Source organism: Saccopteryx leptura, chromosome X (assembly GCF_036850995.1).
Source record: "Saccopteryx leptura isolate mSacLep1 chromosome X, mSacLep1_pri_phased_curated, whole genome shotgun sequence".
NCBI lineage: Eukaryota > Metazoa > Chordata > Mammalia > Chiroptera > Emballonuridae > Saccopteryx > Saccopteryx leptura.
The window spans coordinates 8,767,582-8,788,649 of NC_089516.1; the positions used below are offsets into that span (position 1 = coordinate 8,767,582).

General features: G+C 39.0%; 1 protein-coding gene across 3 annotated transcripts in view; it reads left to right on the forward strand.

The window, feature by feature from the left end:
- Positions 1-230: 230 nt before the first annotated feature.
- The window catches only part of BMX (BMX non-receptor tyrosine kinase), a 58,412-nt gene continuing 37,574 nt past the window's right edge, over positions 231-21,068 (forward strand). For 2 of the 3 annotated variants that reach the window (XM_066356167.1, XM_066356169.1), the window contains exons 1-7: positions 231-365; positions 7,657-7,803; positions 8,659-8,763; positions 10,585-10,666; positions 13,159-13,278; positions 15,474-15,538; positions 20,586-20,761. In XM_066356167.1, the coding sequence (XP_066212264.1) occupies positions 363-365; positions 7,657-7,803; positions 8,659-8,763; positions 10,585-10,666; positions 13,159-13,278; positions 15,474-15,538; positions 20,586-20,761 (698 nt within the window). In that variant the 5' untranslated portion in view covers positions 231-362. Of the gene's footprint in view, positions 366-6,599; positions 6,747-7,656; positions 7,804-8,658; positions 8,764-10,584; positions 10,667-13,158; positions 13,279-15,473; positions 15,539-20,585; positions 20,762-21,068 lie in introns of those variants that run through there. The other variant, XM_066356168.1, reaches the window with a different exon arrangement.

Below are 21,068 nucleotides of genomic sequence, written 5' to 3' on the forward strand. Positions count from 1 at the left end.
AATCAAGTTCTATAAACAAAGGCAGGGTTATCACGTGTACCAGAGAGCTGCGTGGTAAAAGCAGGAGCCGTGGTTATCAAAGTTGGAACCGTTAAGAAATATACTTTTGTCTCCGTTTTTGTTGCATTCAATCAGATCAACAAGTGTTGGCTAAGTGTTGAGCGTGGTTTCCTGTGGAATTGTGTAAGGCCTTGCAGGACAATAAACGTTCAGGGGGCACTGAGTAATGTAGCCATTTCTGACCCAGCAGCCGGGAAAATGTGAGACAATTCACTGCTGCTAGAAGAAGGACAGACAGGGCTGTGTTCTTGCATGAGCAGACTGACTTCACCGCATTGGACCCAGGCGGCGGAACCAGCAAAATGGTGCGTTATAGCGGCAGGTGGCTATGCACTGTCATATCCTACAGGAACACAGGTTCGGGTCGGGGTCGGGGTCAGGGTGTTATCGAGTCTGAAGTTCACAAAACTTGGGGAGCCAGCTTTAAAAAATACAAAAAATTATAAATATGAAATTGTTGGGGTTCCTCTGGGACTTTGGATGGGTCCATGTAATTTGGACACACACACACACACACACACACACACACACACACACACACACACACCCTGTGGCTCCAAACCTCGTTCAGGGTAGCAGTCATGTTGTGGGTACATCACCACCAGCTTTATCTAGCTTTGTGTTGTTTCCTCTGATTTTCTCCTTACTATTATTTAGGCATCACCTTTCCATGGCTTTTCATATTGGCTTCTTCACTGCTTCTGAAAGGCAAAGAAATGTTAGCTATTCCTTCTTTATTTTTCTTTGTTTTTATGATGTTATTTTAGCTACAGATATTTGTTCTGAGGTTCCCAAAGTCTCCCTAAATCAGAGGCTTAGGGGTATTTTAGATGAAGATGGAAAGGAGGGAGGGAGATGAACCATAGGCTCTACCCACATCCATATAATTTTGAAAATTCTTGTGGACTGTGATGATTTCATTGGATTTAAAAAGTAGTACAGTATAATGTGGTCTAGGTCAGTGCTTTGCAAAGTCTCCTATGCACACAGATCATCTGGGGATGTCACTAAACTGCAGCTTCAGATGCACTAGGTCTCGGGCGGGAACTGAGACTCTGCGCTTCTAACAAGCACTCGGGTAATGCTGATGGTCCAGGGAGCACCCTTTGGGAACATCTTACATTGGTTTGTAAGAAATCTGGTGGCACAAATCCACAGTTACTAAGGGGCTGGCTCAACCTGATTTTAAGGTCCAATTCCAGGACTCAAAGCTTGTAACAGACCTGCAGCCCAGGTGGTTGTTGACTAGAGAATATGCAAGGAGTCTTCTGCCTCTCCTTATCTCCCATCCCAGGAGCTGGGGGAAGGGGGATGAGGGTGGAAATTTTATGTCGGGGGTCATTTTGTTTTTAAACTTTGCTATGTTATTATTTTTAATTTGCTGATGGAGTGATGAGAGGAAGGGATATGGAACATCTACTAGTGTGCTAGGCATCTTACCGCCATTTTCTCTTGACTCCTTCTAACCCTTTGAGGTGGTTATTTTTTTTTTTTTACTCTCTTTAAGATGAGGAAGCTGAGGTTTTGCAAGGTTAAGTAACATGCCAGGTTGCATGGAGACAGAGCAGGGATTTGAACCCACCAAAGCTGGGTGCTTTTGCACATACCAACCTGTATTCCATAAGTAGTGCTATATGTTAAACTTATCATAAGGTATTAGGACATAGATTTATCAGATTTTTCTTCTTTCCTCAGTAAGGTGCCCAGAGGAGTGCCCTGGCAAAGGGGAGGGAGCAGAAGGGAAGAGGTGGCTGAAAAGAAGAAAGCGCTTAGAAAAGCTCAGTGGGGCACTACAGATGAATTTCACACCTCATCCTAAATATAGTTCCAACGAAAATGGCATTGGAAGTCTCACCTTCTTTGTGCAGAAACGGCCTTCTTGAAATGTGTGGTTTTTATAAATTCATTTTGGAGCAATTAAAGTATGATGTTTCAAAATGCTGAGAATTTGAATGTCAATGTTAAAGGATTTCAGTCTATATCATGCCAAGATAATTATAGCTTTCCTTCTCCTGCATAGCATCATGTGAACGAAGGATTTGGCAAGTGCTGTGGAGCTAGTATTTGTCTTGGGCCAGCACCTTAAGAGTTATCATTTTAAACCATTTACTTGATTTTGAGTTAAGTTTTTTGTTCCTGTTTGAATTACCATCATAGCTTGTTCAGTTATTTAGCAGAAAGGTAAGCAGGTCTGACCCGAGGCAAATATTGGAAGATCAAGTTTGTCACAAGGTCCTCCATTTTTCCTTTCAGAGCCACCCCCCCGATTCCCCAGTCCTTACTCAAAGTATCTATCCTTTCCTTCCCACCTCCCACTACCCTCCCACAACATGGATTACTTTCATATCTTGCTACCTACCAAAAAGCCTTCAGCTAAATAATATGTAAGGTGAGAAGATAACTAAATCAAGTAAAGAAGTAAGGAATTGCTACTCTCATCTCTCAATTCTAAAGAATAAAGCCTTAAGGGCAGCATCCTGAGCCAGTCAGGGAATATCCTTTTTGGTGGCGGGAACAATCCAGTGACCTCATTTCACTATGTATACCTTCCTCCCTTCCTTCCCTGCCTCCTGCCCCCTTTCTGCACCACTCAGAATTCATTTCAACTTTTGAGTTGTATCTTCTTACCTATCTTCAAAATGTGGGCTAGATGTTTGCTATTTAATACCACATTGGAGTTGCCTGCTGAATGGTTATTGATAAGTCATATCTTTCTGTTATTTCCAATAAAAGGCCCCTTGCATGGGTCTGGTAATACTCAAATTTATGCAAGGCTGTAGTATGTTTAACTGAGCACAGATCTCTTTTATTCTATTTATTGCAATAATGGTGTGCAGAGTGCACCAGGCAGGATACCAGCTATCTGGTTTCCTGGGCCGTGTCTCTCAGGTCACAGCTTTGCAGTTTGGCTAAGTCAATTAGGCTGCTAGGGTTCAGTTAATGCCTCCATAAAAATGACTTATAGGGTTCCTACCTGCTTTGATGTTCTATGACTGCTGCTAGACCTTCTCTAATTAGGAGAGATACACAACTGGCATGGTCAAGAATATGTACTGTGGAGTGAGGCTGCCTGGACTCAAATCCCAGTTCCACCACACTAGCAGGGTAGCCTGAGCAATTTACTATCTGTTACAGCAGGGGTCGGGAGCCTTTCTGGCTGAGAGAGCCATGAACGCCACATACTTTAAAATGCAATTCCATGAAAGTCATACAACGACTCGTGTATGTTACGCATTATCCAATAAAAATTTGGTATTGTCCCAGAGGGCAGCTGTGATTGGCTCCAGCCACCCGCAACCATGAACATGAGCTGTAAGAAATGAATGGATTGTAATACATGAGAATGTTTTATATTTTAACGTTATTATTTTTTTATTAAAGATTTGTCTGTGAGCCAGATGCAGCCATCAACAGAGCCACATCTGGCTCGCAAGCCATAGGTTCCCAACCCCTGTGTTATAGCTTCCTCAGGAAAGAGCTGTAAGCAGGGAATGAGGTTTCAACTTATACCACAGGGGGACTTTGTTATAACTCACCCCATAGGATGTGGGTGTTATGACCTACCCCATAGGGTAACTGTGTACCTCATAGGGTAGAGTGTCACAACCTACCCGATAGGGTGGGGGTGTCATGATCTACCCAATAGGACGGTTATGACCAGTAAACAAAAGCATATTTTAAGGTGCTTTAAGTAGTGCCTGGCACATTGTGAGTCCTCCTTAAATGTTAGTTAGGATTATTATCACTACGATCACTCATATCATTCAAGGTCCAATTTTAATGCCCTGCTTTCCATAACATCTTTCTTGATTATCTGAAGAAAAAGGAAAAAAGACACTTTTTTCTTCCTCAGGCCTTCTGTCACAAAGACAACAGACTCTGCTCTAGCACTTGAGTTGTTTCCTTCTTTTTTAATCATGATTCAGCGCCCACAGTGTGCCTGGCATTTTCACATAAGATTTCTCATTTAACTCACATAACAGTGAGAGAACTGTTGTCTATATCATTTTATAGATGAGAAAACCAACTTTCAGAGCAGGGAAGGGGCTTGGTCAGGGTGACACAGCTCACAAATGACAGTACTATCACTTCCTCCAAACCTCTTAAGTCTACCACCCCATAGTAACCTTGCATAAGAAACCTGGCTGTCAAACATGTTTGTTGTCACTCAGGCACACTGGAGGCTGAAATTTCAGTGTGCCTTTTAGACCTACAGGCTTGTTGAAGTCCTTACTTTCATGATGTTATTTCCTTGTAAATGCTAAATAAGTCTAGTGATTTCAAGTCGTGTTAATTCAGCATGAATCCTTTATGTATGTTACAGAGTGCATAATGGTTGCTGGCTTCCTTATAGTGAAGACTATATTGATTTTTGTCAGGTTTATTTTGGGGGGGCCTCCCCTGCACTTTAATCTTTTTCTAGTTTTATATGCTTATGAAAATAGGTAGCCTGTGTTATTTGGTAGGCAAATTGATGTGTCTATTTTACGTAGGTGGTAATATTAGAGCCCAGCCAAATCCCACCAGCTCCTCTATGGAAAAAGATTTCTAGTTAATATTGACTAGCTATAGGATCTTATTTTATTTTGAATTTTTTTTTACCTTCCCAACTGAATAAATAAGGGTAGGCAGAACTAAGTTTGCTAGACTCTGGACAGGCATTTGAGTCAACAGTGGTACCTGAACCCTGATAACTTATTGTCCTAATGCAAGGGAAGAGACGTTACATTTCTAAAAATTAGTCATCACTATTACCACCTTCCCATACCAAGGGAGACCAGAGAAATATCTTCAATTTATAATCTAGGCTAATCAAGCAGAAGAGTCAAGTACAAGGAAAAGTCAGAAGCATATATACAAGGAGAAAGGCGGGTCCAAACTTGAGAGGGAACCAGGAATTGTCTTAGAAGAAACTAACCTGGAGATGACAAAAGTATATGAGTCATCTAAATGGGGTTCTTCAAGCATTATAGAAAGCATGAGTCCAGCTTTGGGATTAGAACTTTGAAGGATTTAAAGTTAATTCCATGAGAACAACAGATTATAGATCCATGTGCACAATATGCAAACTCATTTTTGTAAAAATAAACACATGCATGTATATACTTTAAAAATTTTAAAGGTATGTTCTCCAAAATGTTGACAGGTTTTTTTTTTCTTTTGCTTGTCTGTAGTTCTTGACTTTGCAGAATAAACCAAAGAAATGTCTTCATTTTTTTAATGTTTTAAATGAAAGCCAAAAGATCACAAAGGGCAGGATTCTAGAATGAACAGTTTTGTTGAAATCTGAAAAATTATATTGCTTCAGAAACAACATATATAAACCTTTGGAAATTTATTAGAGAGTGTGCTTGTGGACTTAGTACTTTCCTTTCTAGACGATGTTCTTCCCTTCAATAGCAGAAGCAACTTTGTGAATTTCATTGGTCTGTGGTTTCTGACTCACCATATTAAATTTTTAGGAAAAATTCCCCCCAACACTGTCATTAATGTGATGAATGTGAAAGATCTATAAACATAAAAGTGTGTGTATCATAATGTATTAATGGGAAAAGCTGAACACTATCTTGGACAGTGGGATTTGCATTTTCAAAACTGTTCTTAATGTTACAAAATGATTCAGCATCTGAAAAAAATTGGAAAGTATCCTTTCTATTCTACTAACCAGACCTATTTAAGGAGCACTCTGCTTTGAGTAGTATTGTATTAGCTGTGGTTATAAAATATTTTTGACAAGAGTTTTCAGTTTTCTTTTTTTCTTTGTCAGTCAATTTTTAAATGTCAAAATGTAAAAAGCAAAAGTACCCTACAAGTATGCCTAAAAGGGGACTTTAACTCACAAAAAGTACACCTTCCATAGTTTCAGTAAGTCTTCAAGCAAATTCTCTTTTGGCCATAGACTTTGAATATAGAAAAGAATCTTAACAGGCGTATGTATAATTTTTGATGGAGACAAAGGTGAAAGGTAGGTGTGTCACCCACCTCTCCAGGTCCTGCTGGGTTTACTACACCCTGATCTTTGCCCTGTCTAGGACAAAGAAACCAGTGACTGTGTGACTAGCACCCATTGTGCTCAAAAGAAACCCATTCTACTTTTTAAAAGAATTTTACACTGCTTTCTTTCCCCAAGATAAAATAATATTCAAAAAAATGTGATCAAAACTCTATTATATTCAATGGATAATATTTCTACTACTTCTGTCTATACATCAAACGATGCCCTTGGAGAACATTTGAGAGATTAATAGTGTTCTGATCTATGTAAATAAATAACTAAAGCTGATTTTCTTGATTCCCATTTCTAGAGTGGTATGGTCTATGGCAGGACAGAAGCTGGCTCGGTGTTCCCATGGTTTGTTCAATGCCAAGCCGTGTTTCTTAGTCTTCCTTTCTTCCCATTCCCCTGCCATCGTGGCCCACCCTATTCCTGGGCCAGTGAGAAGGGCACATTAGTGACTGGGCAGGTTCACTTGGCATCTGCCTCCATCCAGACTGAGCAGTGCCAATATGGGTGCTTCCTGATCCAGAGTGATAAATAGGATGCAAATACCTTCTTTCTAATACATGCCCCTGGCATAGTGAGAGGAAATAGGAGCGATGGGGCCTCAGAACAGTAGCTGTTTGCTTAGAGCTTGAGAATTGAAGGCAGGGAACTGCAAGCACACTTCAGCTCTCTCCAACATAAGGTGAGTGAAGTTAATTACCTTCAGATTATCAGGAGACAAAGAAAGATGGTAATTATTGCACATGTGACTGCTAATAATGATGATATAATTCCACAAAGAAAAGAACGTAAGAAAATGTCTCTCTTGTGGCTGACTGCTGAACACCACTTTTGTCATCAGACTGAGGATTGAAACAATAATCATAGTAGAACCAATATTGTAATTTTTTTCCAAAAGGTTTAATGTTTTACATGGTTTGAGGAGGAAAAAAAAAGTTTTTTGTTCATAAAATACCATTTTTTAGGCTTTTTCATCTCTTTTGATATCATTTTAGATATTTCATTCTCAGAAATATTGAAAAGTAAACTCATGCCCTTTATGTTAAAGATCTGACCATGATAAGGGGCTGTGGGTATGACTTAAAATGACATAAGAGTTTCATAGTGCTTGGGATAATTTGGTCAAAAAACTGGTCAAATTAATGGAGATAAATTTCAGTTGATCAATTACTTCAGACATGGTGAGCTATGTGGAGTTCAAATTTTTAAAAGTTTTATTATATCCAATTGAGTTCAACAAATATCTATGGAATGCTTAAGAAATTAGGAGAATTTTGATGAAGTGGTCTGGAAGGTAGTATGAAGATGGTAAAATTATGATCTACAATAGGAGATGAGTAAAATGCATAAAATCCTATAAAAATTAAACATATTTGTAAAAGTCAAAGCAAAGCAGTAGAAAAAACATTCAGGCATATGTTTATTTAAGAGCCTGCTTAGTTACTTTTTCTGTATAAGCCTAAAACTAACTTCAAAAATTATGTTATTTATATTATCCCTAAATGAGAAACAGTTGAATAAAAATTATGAAAGTAAAAGAGAACCTAACTAAATCCTGCAAATACTCATTTTAACTATTTTGTTTTATTTAGGACGACAGTATGGATACAAAATCCATTCTAGAAGAACTTCTTCTCAAAAGGTCACAGCAAAAGAAGAAAATGTCACCAAATAATTACAAAGAGAGGCTTTTTGTTTTGACCAAAACAAACCTCTCCTATTATGAATATGACAAAATGGTGAGACCCTATTTATTCCATTGCTTTTATATTTTTCTTCTTAAGGCTCCACAAAGTGCATAATTATAATGCAACAACATCAGGTTTCATAGCTTATACAGTAAAGATCAACTTACTATACTCACTTACTACATTGGTCTTTTCTTAATCAAGTTGTAATTAAGTCAATAAAGAAATTTTAAAACATTGGCTAACTTTACAAAGGCAAATTACTTTAGAACAGTGGCTTTCAATTGGGGGTGATTTTGCCCTCCAGTGGACATTTAACATGGCTGGAGACATTTTTGCTTGTCATAACTGATGGGAGTAATGTGCTACTGACTTCTAGTGGGTAGAGGCCAGAGATGCTGCTAAACATTTTATAATGCACAGGACAGCCCCAAACACAAAGAATTATCTGGCCCCAAATAGTACTGAAGGTGGGAAATCCTGCTTTAACACAGTGCTGAAAATCAGACTCTTTCTATACAGTTGAGAACTCTATCATAGTAGAAATACTGAAATGCTGTCATAAAATTGAAACAAAATGAAGAAGTTTTATGGAGTTAAATCTTGATTTTCCTGAGTAGATCAACCACATGGCAGGTGACTTGAAATGTGTTTCAAGATTATCAAACGAAATTAGTAAGTGTTGCTTGAAGACTTGTTTTGGGAGGCATATATGAGTTTGTGTCCATACTTGAAAATATTTTCTGTTATCATTAGATTTGGACTATTATAGAAGAACTGGAATGATTCTCACATGACCACCTTGTCTCCCAGTCTCCCTTCCAAGCATAACCTTAACTTTATGCTTTATTTTGTACACCATTGTGTATTGCATGAGAAACCTTATATCTTGTTTTTCTAATTCAGAAAAGGGGCAGCAGAAAAGGATCAATTGAGATTAAGAAAATCAGATGTGTGGAGAAAGTTAATCTCGAGGAGCAGACCCCTGTAGAGAGACAGTACCCTTTCCAGGTAAGCGGAGAGGCAACATTCCCTCAGGCGGACGGCTCTTCTTGTACTACTTTCTGTTAGGAGCTCAGTATAGCAGGAATAAATAGAGATGTTGCACAATGATCCATTAAGACAATGACAAGGCTTGGAACCTTTCTAGGCAGGGATTGGGTAGTTTACTAAAATTCTATCTACCCATATGCTTTCCCTAGGGGGAGAGGAAGAAAGTGAGCGAGTGAGTCCCAGTGGCTCGAGTTGCCTTTGGCACTGACAATCTCTTTCATTAGACATGGTTGGGCATATCCAATGTGCTACAAGACACTAGGCACACTATAAGGAATGAAATGTTATCCCTGTTCCCAAGGTCTATACAGATCATTATAATGCAGTGAGGGTGAGCACTAGGGTGAAAGGCAGCAGAATAGTCATGGTGCCTCAGGAAGCAGAAGCTTCACTCTTCACTCCAAGAGGTCAGAGAGACTTTCTACTGGAGGTGAGTTGGGAAGGAAAGTACGGTTAAACCCAGCAAAACCCAGGAAGGGCAGTGAAACAAACAAAACAGCACATGTCAAGGCTGGCATAGGTGAAATAGTATGGCAGGTTTGGAGAGCTCCAAGTAGTCCTTATGAATCAAGCAGCCCTGTGAAAGAGTGAAGGAGATGAAGCTCGAAAGGTGGACAGGGCTTTGCACAGCATGCTCAGGAGTTTTCATTTTACCCTGACTTATATATATATTTTATAAAAACGGTATGCTTTGGAGATTGTGCCTACAGTACTCTTGGGAAGTAGTTTGAACTAAGTCAAGCCTTACTTTCATTATATCATGAATACTTATCTTTCTGATCTAAAGGTGAATAAATGGATTGCTCTTCTGATGTTCACACTACCCAGTGCTAGTAGGAGAGAACTGTGGCCAACAATGAAACATAGTAATCTGATTGCTGAACAATCTATTCTTCCCACTTTAAAAAAGACCATTACATGATTTGGAGAAACCAGGGGAGTGTGTGCTCATGGAAGATGCTTCAAATTCATATCACAGGGGCATAGGGTACTCAAGAACATATGTATTAGAGCCCCACAGAGTTGCTAGCCTTACTTATACTTGTGTAACCATAGGAAACATAGTCTCTCAGTTTATTTTTTACTTGCAAAATGGGTGTAATCATATATTTTTCACAAAGTTGAAATACAATTAAAATATTATAGCATTTAGGAAAGACTCCCCCAAACTAGTAGGTGTTTAATAAATATTCTGTATTATTTCCTCACAAAACTAAGTAAACCAGAGAAGGATCTAGGTAGACATTATCATCTTCAGACATTCAAACAAAAATCTTAAGGAATAGAAAATGACATGCTGGGGATTCCTGTGGTGGGACATGGCCCAAGGGAATAAGTAATGCTCAATATAAGCATGAACTATATAATAAACAGAATATGTGAAAATTGACAATAATGGAATAGTAAAAGTGAAGGACATTCTATCCATGAAGATATTTGTAAGGACAGAGCAGATGAACATTTTCAAACTGGCTGTAAAGAGTCAGGTACTGGGTAGGTGGGTGGACCAGAACACTGCTAAGACACCTATAGCATCTAACATTTTATAATTTTCTAATTCTGTGCTATCATTTTCCAAAGTGCAGAGGTGTTGGGGATAAAACAAACTGAAAGGTGCAGGATGAAAAATAACTACACATTTTTCTACCTAATTCTAGAGCTAATGGATATTATATAAGCAAACTAAAGGTTTCTTTTGGATAACAGAAAATTTGCAGTTGCACCAGAGTGAACTATGATGCAATTGTAGCTAAATGCACCAAATCTTTTCCTTTCCAGATTGTCTATAAAGATGGTCTTCTCTATGTCTATGCATCAAATGAAGAGAGCCGAAGCCAGTGGTTGAAAGCATTACAAAAAGGTAATTTTAAACAATCATAAAAAGGAGTCATAGATTGATTTCTTTTGAGGGTTGGTGAAGCAAAGATATGACAGTAAAAGGACTCCTCAATGCCAAGACAGAATCTACTAATTTTCCTACCAACCTCAGAAAATAGGCCATGCTTCTCCTCATTTTGCATTCTCATTGCTCCACAGGGGATCGGATACCCTTCCCCTCCCCCCATCTCTGCACAGGGCTGGTTATTGTCCTTCCTAGCAGCTTGGAGGAAGCCAGGCCACCTGCTCTCCACCCATTGTGCTGCCTTTTCAGGGCAAAGTCTATTCTAGGTCCTCTTAAGGTTGTGTCAGGTCCTGTAGCTACTGTACTTTGGATGTTTGTAGCTGACACTAAGCACTTATCACTCGTCAGCTACTGTATCGAGGACTTATAAAACATTTTCTTAGGCAGCCCTCTGACAACTCTGTGAAAATGAGTCATACTAGTCTTTTTTTTTAGATAAGTAAAGTTACATGGTCAATGTCACACACTTAATAATGTTCTGATTATGGAGAACTCATAATCCAATTACCCAAATCCAACTTTTTAGCCAGTTCAGTATAAATGTTATGTTTCTGGGAAAGTTCAAGATCAGAAACTAGTGTTTTATAAACTTAATTTTTTGTTTGTTGCTTTTCTATAATAATTTTTTAAATTTTTCATTAACATTTAGTAAATGTTTTAAATGTCAGATAAACTGAGTTAAGCTAAGGGAATATTATTACCAAAGCCTGTTCATTGAACACCTAACCTACTCTAAGCCAAACACTATGCTGGATGGTTTACATACGTTTTCTCAGATCCTTCCCATGACCCAGCAGGGTGGTTATTATTCTGTTCATATACTTCCTTGAGTTGGGGTTGTAAAGAAGAAACAGAATTCTTATGGGATCAATCAAAATAAGAAATCCGCAAGATGAATAATAAATCAAGAAGGAAAGAGTTGAAGCCACATCTTGAACTATTCTCTACTAAGAGAGATGCTAGCTCGCTGTAGACATGGAAGTACACTCTAATATTAGAATCTCATTGCTTTGGGTGTGTGTGTGTGTGTGTGTGTGTGTGTGTGTGTGTGAGAGAGAGAGAGAGAGAGAGAGAGTCAGAGAGAGGGACAGATAGGGACAGACAGGAAGGGAGAGAGATGAGAAGCATCAATTCTTTGTTGCGACACCTTAGCTGTTCATTGACTGATTTCTCATATGTGCCTTGACCGAGGGGCTACAGCAGACCGAGTAACCCCTTGCTTGAGCCAGCAATACTTTGGATTTCTTTATCCTGTTCCCATGGGTTTTAAAATATGCACACATTCTTATAAAAGTAGCCCCATAAACCATTAATTCCTTAGTGTAAACAGGTCAAAGTCCTGCGTAGCAAAAAAGGAAGGAGAAACTGTTTTATATCAAGGGAAACTGGATAACTAAATGCCATGTGTCACTCTGGATTGGATCATTGATCAGTAGAAAGTGAATGGTTACAAAGGATATTATTGGAACAATTAGAAAAATTGAATATGGAATATATATTAAGTAGTAGTATTGCATCTATGTTCAATTTTCTGAATTTGATAATTGTATTATGGTTATATAAAGTCATGTTAACAGAAGTTATATGCTGAAGTACTGTGGGTGACATTACTTAGGTCATCATATCTGTACTTGCTCTTAAATGGTTAAGAAAATATAACAATGATTAAAAAATCTAAAAATATGTATGTACAGAGAGAGAAAGAGATAAAGCAATGTGGCACAGTTAAAATCTGAATCTGGCTCAAGGGCATATGGATATTTATTGTACTGTTCTTACATTTTTTTCTGTATGTTTGAACTGTTTCAAAATAAGAAGTGGGGGGAATGTGTATGTTTATTAGAAACTTTTCTTTTTTTATTTATTCATTTTAGAGAGGAGAGGGAGAGACAGAGAGAGAGAGAGAGAGAGAGAGAGAGAGAGAGAGAGAGACAGAGAGAGAGAAGGGGGGAGGAGCTGGAAGCATCAACTCCCAAATGTGCCTTGACCAGGCAAGCCCAGGGTTTCGAACTGGCAACCTCAGCATTTCCAGGTTGACGCTTTATCCCCTGCGCCACCACAGGTCAGGCTAGAAACTTTTCTTGTTGCTAAGATCTAGTGCTACTCTCCAGTCTCTTTCTGCCACAAGAGAACAATATGCATGTGCTGTGGCCCACTGACTTCTGTATGGCTGTATTTCTAAAATCCTAATAACAAGCTGATCTGTATATAAATTTTAAGACTTATATAAATTATTGTACTATTCTCACTATATATATGTTAGACTTTCTTTTCTGGCTTTTTAACTTCTAAGTGAAAGACTTATAACCTTTGCGAACCATTTGCTCTTAGCCTGGTTGCTGGCAAAAATTATGTTTTCATTGGTCTGTGATAACAGCACTTACTGAATGTGTTTCTTCTTTTGGGCCAACGTTTGCTCATGTAGTGTTTTCTTCCTGCCTGCTCCCCAGAGATAAGGGGTAACCCCCACCTGCTGATCAAGTACCACACTGGGTTCTTCGTGGACGGGAAGTTCCTGTGCTGCCAGCAGAGTTGCAAAGCGGCCCCGGGATGTACCCTCTGGGAAGCATGTAATGTGACCCCTCTATTGGTGGGCCCTGGGTGGATGGTGCTCCATTAGGCAAATCTACCACATGCCAGAACAGCTTGCCAGTTCAGGAAAACAAGATGTGCCAGATTGGTTGGCATCATGAAATTTCAGCCTCAAAGATGCTATCTGACAAATGAAGTCTAATTCTAGGGTCAATTGAGTCATGTTTGTTAAACTAACAACAATATTAACATCTGGCGTTCTCTCACTGTGAGAAATTTTTAAATTTGAATTATAAATCAAGCAAGGAGCTGTTTATTTCCTCTTATAATTCTTCCTGGTTTAAGATAAACTCCAAATAGGTAGAACATGGTGAACATATCACCATGGTTCATAAATTAAATCATAAACCAAAACAACCAACATTCTTCTTAAAAATATGTCAAAGGATAAAATTTAAGTAACACTTTGAATCACCATATATAACAAAATGATGGATGGCCAAGTTTTGAGAGATATATTTAAAGTGGTTAGCTATTTTCTACATGTGTGTTGCTTTCTTAATAACATCAAAGAAGGTAGTAAAAGGGTTCTATCCAGAATTATATTTGTAGGGAAATTGGCCTGAGACTTTGTGGACAGAAAAGAAAACCCACACAGTGGTTTTGAAGGGATAACAGAAGGAGAGAATAATGTTACTTTCTTCCATGCCCTTGAGTCTCATTCCTTCACCACAATACTTACGTGAGACAGTTATATATTTTAGATTATCATTATTTAACATCACGAAGTTGTCAATAAATAAAAAGAACTTATTTTGGTAACAGTTTTACTAGCCTGGACAAAATTTGCTTGTATTACAATGACTTTAAAGGCTTGAATGAGATCAGCTGTGTGATAATGCTTCCTAAACTATAAAATACACAGAGATATGAAATGTTATCCAAATTCACTTCATAGCACTACTGACACTTAACAATTATGTTAATGCTGCTGCTGGTCATTTTACAACAAAATCAGTGAACATGCATTGTGTTTTCCATCTCAGACTATACTATGAATATTTATTATTCTTAATTAGATCACATTGTCCTTTAAATTCTTGAATTATAGTGATTTAAAGAACTATACAGAATTTACTATACATGGATTTTCTCTCCACTGTGAGGGGCTAAAGAGTGAAGTTTCCTTACAACATTAATCATTTCCCCCAATTATTCTGTCCATGATCTGACATCATTACCAAGCAGGCCGGATTTCAACTCTGAGCTTGTCCTAACCCCCCGAGAAAGAGCAGGAGAAAGGCCAGAGACAGCACTGCCTTTGGATTATCTTCCTAGGACCTGGCTTGATGCCAACCACCATGTACTCTAGTTGCCACAGGATCTTTGCCAGCCTCTGCAGAAAACTACAGAATATAGAAGTGTTATAGATGATAAGCAGCTGTGATATTGTCTATCTGCCTAAGTGCAATGTACTCCCTTTGCCTCCTTTGCTGAGTTACAGGGAAGTCCATGGGCACAGAAAGGAAACAGTTGAATGTCTTTGCTTCCTTCTGTCTCCAAAATGCCCTGAATCACCCTCTTTCCAGGGAATGTGTCCTACAAGTAAATTGACCATATACCCAGTTTGTTTGGGACAATCTCATTCTGCCATTGGTGACCTGCCATAATTATATTAAAAGTCTACCTATCACTTTCAGGAGTGTTCCAGTTTGGTCAATAAACCATATGGCCACCCCATTTATAAGGCATAGAATGGCTTCACACTCACAGCCTGGACATCTATCTACCTGTATAGATAGAGAGTGAAACCAACAATTTTCATAGGAACAGGAAAAGGGTTTTTTATGTATAAATCAGCTATTTATAAGCATCTTGTATGAGCCAATTTAACATGATTCAGACGTGGATTCTGAACCCTAGGATCCTAGGTCCTATCTAAGGAATTAGATATATGCTACTCAAATACAAGGTAGAAATGTAATATAAATGAATAGGTTTGGGGTTTAGAGAAACTTAAATAATTTATATATTTTGGGAGGATATTGATAATGGTGGAAGAGTGGTGTTTTATTTGGGTGTTATACAGGAAAGCAAGAATCACTCAAAACGTTGTGTCTAAATTCATTTAATCAGCAGTATTGCTTACAATGCTAGTTCTTTTGATTCATCACATTAGATGTTTTGCTTTGATTTACATTTCCTTCTGATATTACTTGGTTTTACTTGTCAGATGCTGATCTGCACATTGCAACAAAGGAAGAGAAACTAAGAACTCCTACTGTCCCAGGCAGAGTGGTAGGTCAACATTTATTTTTTTTAATGATCAGGATATATTAAATAAATCAAGAGTTGCCAAATTCAAGACTAGAAAGTATGGGCTTCCTTCAGCCTTCCAGAAAATAGAGAAAAGCTGTGAGCTGTCACCAAGAGCAGTGGCAATATCAAATAATAAATTTAAATACAGAACAATTTTACCATTTTGTATTTTTATATTTAATAACTAGACCTTTTCTAACCTGTAAGCACATAACTATTCGCTAAAAATGGTGCATGTGGGAGATAGCATCACCTATAACAGGCAGCTGCCACTAACTGTCCTTACTCTCCTACCTCCACTGTGGCCAAGACTGCCTTATGTATGTATCATGGTGAAGAAATTGGGACCCCATAGTCCACTAGCAGAAAACAACATAATTTTTTTCTCTCCATTATCCTTTCAAAGCCACTTGGTAGGCTTTCTTCTAGTCACTCTCAGATGACATAAAATTTCCCAATTACCAGTAGTCATGAGGACAGCCTCTAACTGTGTCATCCAATGCTATAATCATACAACTTTAAACATCTTTCCAAGTTAAAACTTTTCACCTTTACCTAGCTTGAGTCTGCATCACAGTTTGCTTTGGGGGAAGGGTCGTAGAAAGGCTGAGACTTCTGACCCTTTCAGGATTGGGACCCAGGAAGAGCAGGTCTAATAAAAAAGAGACAGTCATGTATGGTTTGTCCTGTCATGATGTGGTAATGGTACCTTCTTCTTAAGACAGTTTTCCAATGCTAATTCTTTATCTTCTTGGAGACTTTCATGGGTTTCCCACTGGGGTGTACATCCAAATGTAGTTTTATGACAGAGGAAATGTCTTGACCCTTAGCTCTCAGGCTTTTAGCCTTGAACTTTTCTGCTGGATCAATTCACGAACCTTGGGCAGAGTTTTCAAGATGGCTTCCAGCCAACCCTCTCCCAAGGGTGGAGTTAGCAGCCTCCAGGAAAACAAACAAAGCTTTGACAGTTTTGGCTCCTAAAACCTTACGTGGCTCGCTTTCACATTACAGGCTGCTGTTCTCTTTGTGTTCTACTTACTTAGGTTCATAGCCATAGTCTCCTGCTTTTAGACTTCCCAGGCAGATATCAGCCTCCTGAAATGCCAGGCAATACATAAAATGGCCTCCCAGTGGTTCTCTGAAAGCTCATCTGAAATTAAGTGTCTCCACCCATCGATCAGCTCTGTGGTACTTATTTTCAGTTGCACACATTTATACACACTTACTTCTATCTTTCTAAGTAAAAATGATCTAATTTTCGTGAATGAACATAAAGGACAAGAAGAAATTTCTTATTATAGTGGGTTGAAATGTGACCAAAAAAATTCATTTCACCCAGAACCTGAGAATGTGACCTAAAGTGGGTCTTTGCAAATGTAATTAGCTAAGAATCGAGATGAGATTACACTGAATAAGGATGGGCCATAAATCCAATGGCTGGTGTCTTTACAAAAAGATGAGAGGACACAGAGATACACAGAGAACAAGGCATTTAAAGACCTAGGCAGAGATTGGAGTTATGCTGCCATAAGCCAGAGAATGCCTGGAGCCAACAAAAGCTGAAAGAGGCAAGCAAAGGTTTGCCCCTAGAGCAGGGGTCGTAAACCTATGGGTCCCGAGCCAGATATGGCTCTTTGATGGCTGCATCTGGCTCACAGACAAATCTTTAATAAAAAATAATAATAACGTTAAAAATATAAAACTTTCTCACGTATTACAATCCATTCATTTCCTACCGCTCACGTTCATGGTTGCGAGTGGCTGGAGCCAATCACAGCTGTCCACCGGAACAACACCAAATTTTTATTGGATAATGCATAATGTACACGGGTCGTTGTATGGTTTTCACAGAATTACAGTTTAAAATATGTGGCTTTCATGGCTCTCTCAGCCAAAAAGTTTCCCAACCGCTGCCCTAGAGCTTTTCAAGGGAGCATGGTCATGCTAAAACCTTGATTTTGGACTTTTAGCCTCTGAACTGTGACAGACTTTTGCTTTATTTCATTAAATGTTATGGTAGCCCTCAGGAAACTAATACAATTACTAAGGTTTGGGTTTGTTGTTCTCAGAGACATTGCTGTTGATTTGGATGTATGCTCCCATCCTGAAGACTAAAAGTTATGGCCCCATGGAACATCTAAAGCAATGTCCAGACTAAGCAAATCTATGGGGACAAAGGTCAATTAGTGATTGCCTGAGGTCAGGATGGGAATGGGGATTGGCTATAAATGGACAGGAGGGATCTAATAGGGGTGATAGAAATGTGCTCAGATTGGGTTGTGGTGATAGTTGCCCAACTTGATAAATTTATTAAAAGTCGCTGAATTCTATACTTATAAAAGGGTGAATTTTATATGTAAATTATACTCCAATAAAGTTTGTTTTAGACATACCTAAAGGCAGAGGAAATTTTAAGAGCCAGAAATCATTGCATCTAGTCTAGGGCAATATATTCTTTGGGAAATGTGTTGAAAGTTATCAGTCAGGCAAATCAGTGTACAAGGTCTGTTTTGATTACATGCTGCCCTTCGGGATCAGGGATCAGAGAGTACTTGAAAAGTATGTTTTTTTGTTTTGTTTTTACCAGAACATTCAGTTAGAGGACTTACTGAGATGAGGAAAATTAAAATTTGCTTTCTAGCTGTTCTGTTCAGATTTGCAATTAGGGAACTTTCCACTGCATTTATCTTTGGAGATAATGATCCCACAGCTCAGAAATAGCAGTGTCCTGCATAACAAAAATTTCCAGGATGTTACTCCCTGGAAAAAAGTAAAATACAATGTGAAAAAAATAAATTCAGAGCATATGTATAATGTGAATATATATAATATATATAATGTATAATTATATACTATATAGAGTGTATTTTTTTTTTTGGTATTTTTCTGAAGCTGGAAACGGGGAGGCAGTCAGACAGACTCCCACATGCGCCCAACCGGGATCCACCCGGCACGCCCACCAGGGGGCGATGCTCTGCCCATCCGGGGCATCGCTCTGTTGCAACCAGAGCCACTCTAGCGCCTGGGGCAGAGGCCACAGAGCCGTCCCCAGCGCCCGGGCCATCTTTGCTCCAATGGAGCCTCGGCTGCGGGAGGGGAAGAGAGAGACAGAGAGGAAGGAGAGGGGGAGGGGTGGAGAAGCAGATGGGCGCCTCTCCTGTGTGCCCTGGTCAGGAATCAAACCCGGGACCTCCGCATGCCAGGCTGATGCTCTACCACTGAGCCAACTGGCCAGGGCCTATAGTGTAAATTTTTAATTGAAGTATAACATGCACTTAGAAAAGTGTACAAGTCCTAAGTGTTCAGCTTGATAAGTTTTCACAAACTGAATACATCTTTATAACCCACATTTAGATTAGGAAGAAAACATCACAGAAACCTAGGGATACCCTCATATTTTCTTTCAGTTACTACATCTCACCAAGAGTATTCACTAACGTGATTTATAACATTATAGATTATTTGCCTACTTTTGACCTTTATATAAGTGGAATCATATAGTCATTTATTGTCTTCTTTTGTTAAATTTATGAGGTTTACCCATTTTTTTAGTATGTGGTTATAGTTTATTCTCATTGTCGTATAGAATTCCAGTCTGTGAATATACCACTGTATTAGCTCCTTATTACTCTTGTAACAAATTAACCCAAATTTAGTGACTTAAAGCAATATAAAGTGATTCTTTTATAGTTCTGAAGATCAGAAGTCTAAAATGGGTCTACATAGCTGTGTTCCTTCTGGAGGTTTTAGGGGAATATCTAGCCCAGCTTCTAAAGACTACCTGTGTTCCTTGGATCCTGTCCCATTCCTCCTTCTTCAAGGCCAATAAAGTGACATCTTCTTCCCTCTCTGATCTCTGCTTTCATTCTCACATCTTCTCTCTAATCTCTGACCTCTTTTTTTCCCTCTTCTTTTTCCAAGTGAGAGGAGGGGAAATAGAGAGACAGACTCCCGCATGCGCCCCAACCAGGATCCACCCAGTAACCCTATCTGGGGCCAATGCTCTGCCTGTCTGGGGCCATGCTCACAACCCAGCTATTTTTAGCAACTGTGGTAGAGGCTCCATGGAGCCTCCTCAGCACCCAGGGTGATATGCTTGAACCAATCGAGCCATGGCTGCTGGAGGCAGGGAGAGGCAGGGAGAGAGAGAGAAGGGGAAGGGGAAGAGATGTAGAAGCAGATGGTCACCTCTCCTGTGTGCACTGGGCAGGAATAGGACCCGGGACTTCCACACGCTGGGCTGATGGTCCACCACTGAACCAATCAGCCAGGGCTAATCTGACTTTCTTGTATTCCTCTTTTAAGGGGCCTTTTGATTACATTCAGCCTACTCCAATAATCCAGGATAATTTCTCTATTAAAATATCCTTAAATTAATCACATCTGCAAAATCCCTCTTACCATGTAACATATTCATAGGTTCCAGGGAAAAGGACAAGAACATTTTTGGAAGGGGCATTATTCAGCCTACTACAACTACAATATGTTTAATATTTTATTTTTATAATGGGCATTTAGGTAGTTTCCAGCTTTTATCTAATTGAAATAATTCTGCTATGAACATTCCTTTACATGTCTTTTAATCTCACTGTTGGATATATATAGAGACTTTCTAGATTACAGGGTATATGCATGCCTAGCTTTAGTAGATTCTGTAAACAGCTTTTCAATGTTTTACCACTTCAAACTCTAACCCAAAGTTGAGAGTTCCTATTGTTTCATATATTTGCCAATGCTTAGTATTGCCTTTTCTTCACTTCCTTTCCTTCCCTTTCTTTTTCCTTTCCTTTCCTTCTTCTTTCTCTTTCTTTCTTTCTCTTTCTTTCCTTATCTTTTCATCCTTTCTTCTCTCTCTCTTTCTCTCTATCTCTCTTCTCTTTTCCTTCCTATTTCCTCCTTCCCTCCTTCCTTTCTACCATCCTTCTTTCCTTCCTTTTTAATAACTGACATCTTAGGTTGTTAGTTACCCATGTGTGAATATGCATGTGCCTCACTGTGTTCTATTAAAATATCTTGTCCTCCAAAGCTGCAGATTCCTCGAGCAGTTCCTATTTTCAAAATGGATGAACCATCTTCAAGCACTACTCTAGCCCAGTATGATAGTGACTCAATGAAAAACTATGGATCCCAGCCAGACATCAATATGCAGTATGTTCCAAGAGAAGATTGCCCTGACTGGTGGCAAGTAACAAAACTGAAAAGGTAAACCTCAGCTTTCAGTCTGGCTTCCCAGCATGTAGAATAAACATTTTACCACTATCTTGGACTTCAGTCTCAAAGTTGTCCATGCAGGCCTTAGCTGAGATAGAGCTGTCTTGTCAGAAAATATTCGCTGTGAGCCAGAAGCCTTGGCCACACTGGGACTGAGCAGCGTGGTATTTCCATTTAGACTATCCAATCTAATGATCTAACTACTACTTGAGCATTTTATTCCATCCTCTTTTCCTCCCCTTCCCCCTTAATGACTCCACATTCCAGAACTCTGGATATTTAAATTATATCCTTTTTA